Here is a 7,619-nt window from a genome sequence, read left to right as displayed (position 1 = left end):
CTTGCCAGTCTTAAGAAAATAGCTGAAAAACAAATGGAGGATGCTTTGACAGCACTGCAAGTAAGTAATTTACTTTTTGGGTCTTTTCAAATGTGTTAATCATCTACCGATTATGTTGTTTTCAGGTTGAGCGTGAAAATAAATATGCTCTGAAGAAGGAACTCGATACACATATCAACCGTGAATCAATGTATAATATCAGTAATCTGGCATATAGTATACGTGGAATGGAAGAAAGTGCACTCAACAGCAGTGACTGTGAAGAAGAAATTCCAGCGCTAAGGTATCATTGTTTATTGATTCCTTCATGTCAGCAAATGAATTTTAAATCATGTGTTCAATCGTCAACAGGGATTCTACCTTGAAACGACTAGAAGCATCGTTGGAGGCTGAAACCGCAGATCTTAAATCACCCGACGGAACCAAAGTTGATCTCTTCTCTGAAATTCATCTGAATGAGCTGAAGAAATTAGAAAAACAACTTGAAACAATGGAAAATGAAAAGCTCTGCTTGACTGCGAACCTGCGCGATGCACAGCAAAATCTGGATAAAAGTCAGAATGATGTTCAGAACTTTATGTCCAAGCTACTGGTTATGGCAGCACATGTCGACGCTCTTCACAATCTGAAGAAGCAAATTCAGATCGAAGAAAACATTACAGGTGAGATGCTGTTGATAGCAAAAGATTCACAAAGCATTTACTGTCGTGTCTTATGTAATCACTCACCATAACCCCTCTCGTAAACTTCTTTGACTAGCAGTTGCTAACAACAAAGACAAGAACGCAACGGAAAAGATGAATGAAGCAATCATGCAATATTCCAATTGGTTTATCCTGAGCTCGAAAGAAATTGACACGCTTAGGGCTGACTTGGTAGAGCTACAAAAGGGTCTAAATTGCTCCGATGCCATGACCATATTACGCAATGAAATAACGAATTTAAAGAATAGGGTAAAGTAGAACATAATCATTGCAGTAAATAGAAATAGCTGCAACCGTTGAATTTTCTGGTTGTTTGTTGTGACTCTTTACAGCTGTTATCAGTGGAACAGAAATCACTTGATCTACACAGCGATATCCAGGTACTAACGTCTCTTTCTCAAACTGCTGGACAAAGCTTGAATACAACTCGAAGCAATCTGATTGCTTTGAGTGATGATTTAGCCCAACTGTATCATTTAGTATGCACGGTCAACGGCGAAACTCCAAATAGAGTGTTGCTTGATCATAAGAATGATGATTTAAGGTTAGTTAAGTTAAAAGATGACGGCATAAAAGCTTCACCTTATCTAAAATATTCTATTTGTCAATTTAGCTTCGACAACGATTCGCTTACTGCGATACAATCACAACTTAAATCGGACATACTCATCTCTAAACCGCACGTATTTGAAGATCTTCAAGCGCTAAGTGACGCAGTGGAAGTCCGAAAATATGTGGATACAGTAAGTGATCAGATTCGATACCTGAAGACTGCCGTCGAGCACACGATTGAGCTAAACAAGGACAAGGTAGTAACAGATACATCTGGTGTATCATCCGGAGACGCAAAGGATGCCAAGGAAGAGATAGCTGATTTGCATGAGCAGATTATTAAGCTACGCAGCTTACTGTCGACGAAACGCGAGCAAATTGCTACTCTGCGTACCGTGCTGAAATCGAACAAGAACACGGCGGAGGTAGCTTTGACCAATTTGAAATCGAAATACGAAAACGAGAAACTTGTTGTGAGCGATACGATGTCGAAGTTGCGTAATGAACTGCGCATACTGAAGGAAGATGCGGCCACATTCTCAAGTAAGTAACAACAGAAATCAATGGAAACGCAACAGATCATAATTGTAACGTAATTGTTTGCAACCTAAGGTCTACGAGCAATGTTTGCTGCCCGCTGCGAAGAATATGTAACGCAAGTAGATGAACTAACTCATCAGCTATCGGCCGCCGAGGAGGAAAAGAAAACGTTGAACCAATTACTGCGACTAGCAGTGCAACAGAAATTGGGTTTAACCCAGAAGCTAGAAGAACTTGAGATGGACCGGTAAATTATCTACAGCCAGTACTAGGAGGAATACGCAGCCCTAGCTAATCATGGGAATTTTAAATCTTTTTTTAGGGAGATGCGTCATGTTCGACGACCAGCTGTTTCGCAGCGTGGAGGAGGAGGCGGAGGTGGTGGCGGAAAATCCGCATTTTCGCGTGGACAGCCGGCTAGAAATAGCTTGCAAAATCCGAATAGCAACAGTAACAATTCAAACCAAGCGTTCTTCTAACATAAGGTGAGCGTGCAGCGCAAGATTCTGGCCTTCCTTTACACGCTTCTAAAACTCTAGATGCGCTTGTGTTTTAAATGTTCGGAGTATAGGTCTCTAAGATACATTGTCATGTATTTTAGTGAACACATAGGCATTCTTAGCCCTTTCCAAACAACAATCGTTCGAGCATCTGTTAATTGGCATCCGGGTTTGTTATCGATCTTATTTCGTTCGGGCAAAGCTGTACTTTAAGTGCAGTGCTATAGACGACCAGAAAATCTGCGAATTAATATTCATAACGCGTGTATCATAAGACAAACGCATGCAGTAGGGGGCTATCTGGTAAACCATTATACCAATTACGAGTCGGGTCAAACACGATCCCAAACAACTCGATTTAAAATGGAGTTTTATTTTTTTTAATGCATTAAATGTATATCCATCCACGAATGAATCGAGCGAGGTAGGTTAGAATGAGATATATTACTCGTTGATAGGAAAACGTACTGAGAAGCATAAATGGCGTCCGATAAAACACATATTTATATGTGTTGAATGTTTATATTTATTTAAACAAATTGATTCTAACGGCAGCACATGTTTTTGCCAAATTCAAACAGGAAACAGGAAACGGTAAAAAAAAACATGCAAACGCCAAAATAAAAATTTCTAAATAACTGGGACTTATCACAGAGCTAATCAAGTTCCCTATTTTAGTGATGCGAAAGATAACGCCTCACTGGAATAGACACTCAAATCTAAAAAATAGCAAGCATAATTATCAACAAAGACAGTTCTTTGCAAAGAAAGCAAAGTCCTTGTACAGGATACCCACAAAAGAACGTCTGAGATGGAAAGGATTCTGGCAAATGCAATTGTGTAGTAAATGTGCAAATTTTGGCAGAAGAAGAAATGAAATATTTGGACCAATCTTATTCACAACACATGTACGTATGTTTCAATGAGAGATAGTTGTTAGCCTGACTTACTATCTTTCGTTAGCATATAGTGCTAACAATTGATCCCAATTAGTTGTCGCAATTTTTTTTTCAATTAAAGATCAATCATATTAGGTGTGTGGATCGGGCACTCATACAATTTTTAGACGCACAACGAAAGGTCAACTCTGCTTAGTAATTGAATCGAAATTATTTGCAAAATACTTAAAAATACTTACAATATTAATTTGACACGTGCTTTTGTCGTAGTATTTGGCAAAGTCAGTCCCATTTTGGTCTTCCTTTAGTTGTTAGGAAGATATATTACTATAGTAACGAAATCGCAATTTCATTACAGCATACGATGTCAATACCTGTCCTAAGTAACTTAAATGACACACAAGTAATACCTATCTGTCCAAACGTAGTCCATTAAGGATGAATGTAAGTTGTGATGTTATTTCGGTTATCACTAAATAAATCCCAAAATATTGAACATAAATCAAAGCAAATGAAGAAATGAGAATATTTCACGGAGGGGTAAGTGACGAATTTTAGGTAATGTGAGTTGAGTACAGTCGGAAACGAGAACAAGTGATTGCCAAATTTATTATTTTCATGATACCATTGTGTACTTGAGCATAATAATGCCTCCTTAAATTAAAAAAAAACATCTATTCGTCCAAAATTTAACAATACATTTTATAGCTGCAAAAAAATCCGTTTGGCATTTAAAAATGAAAAGAAATTAAAATACATAAATTGCAAAATCACATTCTTTGGTCAAGAACATACAATACAGAGCTACAAAAGATTACAGCTGAAAGTAGAACTACCGATTGTGAAACGTTGATTCGTCTTATAGAGCTCTTGTGCATTGCATGGGGAAGCACTCAAAATCATAATGAATTATGAAAAAGACTACCGAGCCATATATTGTAATAAATGGTTATAGGACGAAACATAAGCAACATTTAAAACAGGAATAAATGGAATGTTATTATATTAATAATAATGGAAATGGAAATTTAAAAGATCAGCCAGTCCACACCGGAAACGAACAGTTCAAGTGTCGGGAGAAAGAAATTTGGACAAAAAAGAGTCTTGTACAGCAGTACATACTTATTGGGTATTAGCCGCAGTGTTGGGGAAGACAAATTATGTAATAATATTACTGAAAAATATGAATCCATAATCACCGTCCCTTTTTCGAAACAATGAGATTTATTCGATCGGCATTAAAATATACGAAAATGAATAATGATCTTAAGATTAGTTTGTTTCGGGGAAAATAAGATTCAAGAGGAAAATTTAGGTTGGTACTGGTAATATTGTCTTTGAACGAATGACTTGATAATTTGTGCTAAGTGATTTCCAAGTTGTTTAATTATCCTTCAAAAATGCTATACCATATGGGTCTAACCTTTTTTTTTAACATAACGAGGACAGATCTAACTATTAATACCTTTATTTATCAATGTCATACACTAGTTCCTTTGAAATTGTTGTCCAATTTGTTTCATTTGATTGGAATTTGTTTAATTTTACTATTGCAAATAACTTTAATAGCCGTTAATATGTTAAATTAGATGTACTTTTTTCTTTTTTCCAAAGGTAAATAAGGATCAACAGCATCAAAATCGGTACTTAAAATAGAAATCGAACACTCAGTAATAGTGTAACTTCAAATCGTTTCATTGAAAGAATTAATTTATTCCTCGTTTTGATCCATAAATTAACAGTAGTTTTAACGTCTTATTCTTATAATCTTATTCATACACTATTTCTAGCATAACAGTCTCGAATGAAAATCGATCGATAAACGTAGAAAGTGTAGTGACACATGGCGATATATGAATTAACACTCAGCCAATCTTATTCCCTCCTAGCGTAGCGTAGTTCATATAAATTAAACGTTCGTTATCCATCCAGCAGTTCCAGGGAAGCAATCATGTTTGCGAAACGATAAAATTAGTATGAAGATTAGAAGCAAAAGAAATCATGCACGTTAAACAGTTTTGTTCTTCAATTTGTATATGCAATTTGATGGTTAATTTGTTTTTGTTGGGAAGATAGCAATCATTAAAACAGGAAAAAATGATGAAAAAGTACAATCTATAAGGGTTTTACTTTCATGTTTAAGTTCATCCGAATATACAACCGAAATGTATGTCTTTCATCCGAAATAACAAGCTCACACCAGAACAAACGCGCTAAATCGCAGATCACGCATCATATAAAAAATATTAATGTAACATGCATTTTGTAGTTTTTGTTGTTTAATACTCTGGGACGGTAAACAGCCATGGTACAGATTTTTTTTTTTATTAACTTGCCTTGACTCAACCTTAAAATCAGAGAATTGATATGATTTTCGAACAGGATTGAACACTATTCTTAGGTTCTGGAAGTAATTAATTTTAAATATCTCGTATGGGGGTTATATGTTTGGGAAAATTCTAAATTGTTTATATTGTTATGCGCTCTTTCTTCCTTTACTTATGCTACTCGTATTTTGAACACGATTGGTTCTACTCGCAATTAGATAGCATAAATGAAAAATAATATCGTATAGGCAGTTATCATAGTACAAAACAAAATTCGATCGAACGCTTGCATTAGTAAATTCAACTCGATGACCCGCTGATCCCCACCCGTGTTGTGTTCATCAGTATCATCAGTATCGTTCACTTGATGGACTCTCGACGAATATTCTCCAGTATTATCGGTGCGAGCCTCGTCCCAATCACGTGAGAGCTGCTCGATCTGTTTGCTACAGTGATTGAAGTATCCAACAGATAGAACCACACTAAGAAGTCGATTTTTTCTTAACATGCACACAAAATGAATTAATCCACGTTGCTGCAAAATTGTTGGTTCGAATCGATTATTCTGAGACCTGGCATAATATGTCCAGGCAGAAATAAAAACTGCCAAAAGGAATGAACAGAGCAACATATGTGCAAGCGAAAGGACCGGCTTCATCTTCATTGAGCCGTACCAATAGAGCAGCATCATGTAAAGAATATGCGAGACAACGGTTAATATGCATGTAATGGCTCGAGCACTCGACATAATCCATATCCAAGGAGTAAGAAGATTGAACAGAACAAGAACTAAGCAAAAAGTAAAAAGAAAATCAAAATTTTGAATCAAGTATGGTTTGAAAATACTTACGCATAATCAACATAATGAATACTACAAGATGTGATCCGATCATCCGTTCGATGGCTATGTCCATGCGAAACTCAGGACTCATTGTACTATTGACTGTGGCCATCTGGAATGAAGTAATTTTGTACGGCAGCAATGGGTAGCTAGGATATGATAGACGACGCTGAAAGTGGAACAGTGACAACTGGTTGGTATCGTACTCGGAAGAGTAGATACGTAGCGTGCAGATCTTTGTATCAAAGGCCCAATATCGTGGTTCAGCATAACAATCCACTACAAACGTACATAGAACGGAATAGATCACTTCTCCATCATAGCTGAGGTGACATTTAACGTTAGAACATTGTTTTGTACTCTGAACACGTGTTGATCTGAAATGGATACAAAAAGCTGCTCGAATCGATATTGTTAACCGCTCTAGAATGATAATACTTTTGGAAAGATTTAACTGCAAACGTTGGTGTCCACAGGTTGTGTTCCGAAACGTTAATGGTTTCGATATTGTCAATGGATCGTTTGTTCCAATGTAAAAAAGCATCATACCATTGCTGGAACAAAATTACATAATGGATGAACGGATGCTGAGAACAATGATGTTTTCCCGATTAGTAATATTACATACCATCAATAGTTCTAATGTTACTTCCAGTTTTGTTTCGTCATGCCGCGTCTGGAAAAAGAAAATTAGAGTTACCTTCGGCAAACTAAGAATTGCTTTTACTTACTCGCTCTACATTGATCACTTCAGCACCAATATACATTGCTAGGCGGTCCTGTTGATACTTGACTGGTCGATACCGAGGATTATAGCTTGTACTACAAAATAATGTACTTTTCAAAGCAGCCTCGGTGCTGTTGATATCCATTTCCCCTACGCATTCGAAGGGTTTAAAGGGTTCTATATCGAACAACATGTTGCAACGAGCAAGTCAGTCTTTCATTCAAATAGCCTTACCGGGCTTCATGAAATCTTACCTGCCGATGCAGTAGCCGTCACTACTATCATAATTAAGCTTACCCACGGGAAATACATCATTGCACTTCCTATCAATATGACCTTCGAGAATTCCCTCTGGACCCTCGTCTAGACTTGGGATGTTAGGTACTAACTGTCTGTACAGGCCAACAGCACTAGTGCAACTAAACCGACTATAACTATTTCAATGCCATCTTCTATGCTACCGGCTAGTTTAACTGCATCATCAATCAGCAGATTATCAGAATGAGTCTGTAGACTGGATAGTACTGCG

At 36.9% G+C, this 7,619-nt stretch overlaps 2 protein-coding genes across 8 annotated transcripts in view; one reads left to right on the top strand and one right to left on the bottom strand.

Annotated features, from left to right (window-relative positions):
• Positions 1-2,980, top strand: part of LOC125951404 (protein bicaudal D) — a 5,228-nt gene extending 2,248 nt beyond the window's left edge. The window contains exons 3-10 of one of the 4 annotated variants that reach the window (XM_049680226.1): positions 1-60; positions 126-283; positions 352-662; positions 760-953; positions 1,037-1,248; positions 1,318-1,799; positions 1,869-2,043; positions 2,119-2,980. The exon at positions 1-60 is cut by the window's left edge and continues 78 nt beyond it. In XM_049680226.1, coding sequence (XP_049536183.1) covers positions 1-60; positions 126-283; positions 352-662; positions 760-953; positions 1,037-1,248; positions 1,318-1,799; positions 1,869-2,043; positions 2,119-2,275 — 1,749 coding nt within the window. In that variant the 3' untranslated portion in view covers positions 2,276-2,980. Of the gene's footprint in view, positions 61-125; positions 284-351; positions 663-759; positions 954-1,036; positions 1,800-1,868; positions 2,044-2,118 lie in introns of all 4 variants that reach the window. The other 3 variants (XM_049680227.1, XM_049680223.1, XM_049680225.1) reach the window with 3 other exon arrangements.
• A 2,452-nt stretch (positions 2,981-5,432) lies between these two features.
• On the bottom strand, positions 5,433-7,568 carry LOC125951405 (uncharacterized). 4 transcript variants are annotated; one of them, XM_049680228.1, is made up of 6 exons: positions 7,345-7,554; positions 7,095-7,267; positions 6,992-7,039; positions 6,802-6,917; positions 6,373-6,740; positions 5,433-6,311 (listed from the first exon to the last, which is right to left on the bottom strand). In XM_049680228.1, the coding sequence occupies exons 1-6, from the start codon at positions 7,403-7,405 to the stop codon at positions 5,737-5,739; spliced, it is 1,341 nt and encodes a 446-aa protein (XP_049536185.1). In that variant the 5' UTR covers positions 7,406-7,554; the 3' UTR covers positions 5,433-5,736. The 4 variants fall into 4 exon arrangements, 3 of the variants coding, with proteins under 3 accessions (XP_049536185.1, XP_049536186.1, XP_049536187.1); XR_007468783.1 differs by lacking the exon at positions 5,433-6,311 and having other exon boundaries at positions 6,425-6,532; positions 6,655-6,759; positions 7,345-7,568; XM_049680229.1 differs by lacking the exon at positions 5,433-6,311 and having other exon boundaries at positions 6,425-6,532; positions 6,655-6,740; positions 7,345-7,565.
• Between the last annotated feature and the right edge of the window lie 51 nt (positions 7,569-7,619).

Source organism: Anopheles darlingi, chromosome 2 (assembly GCF_943734745.1).
Source record: "Anopheles darlingi chromosome 2, idAnoDarlMG_H_01, whole genome shotgun sequence".
NCBI lineage: Eukaryota > Metazoa > Arthropoda > Insecta > Diptera > Culicidae > Anopheles > Anopheles darlingi.
This window is presented reverse-complemented; position numbering and strand designations above follow the sequence as displayed.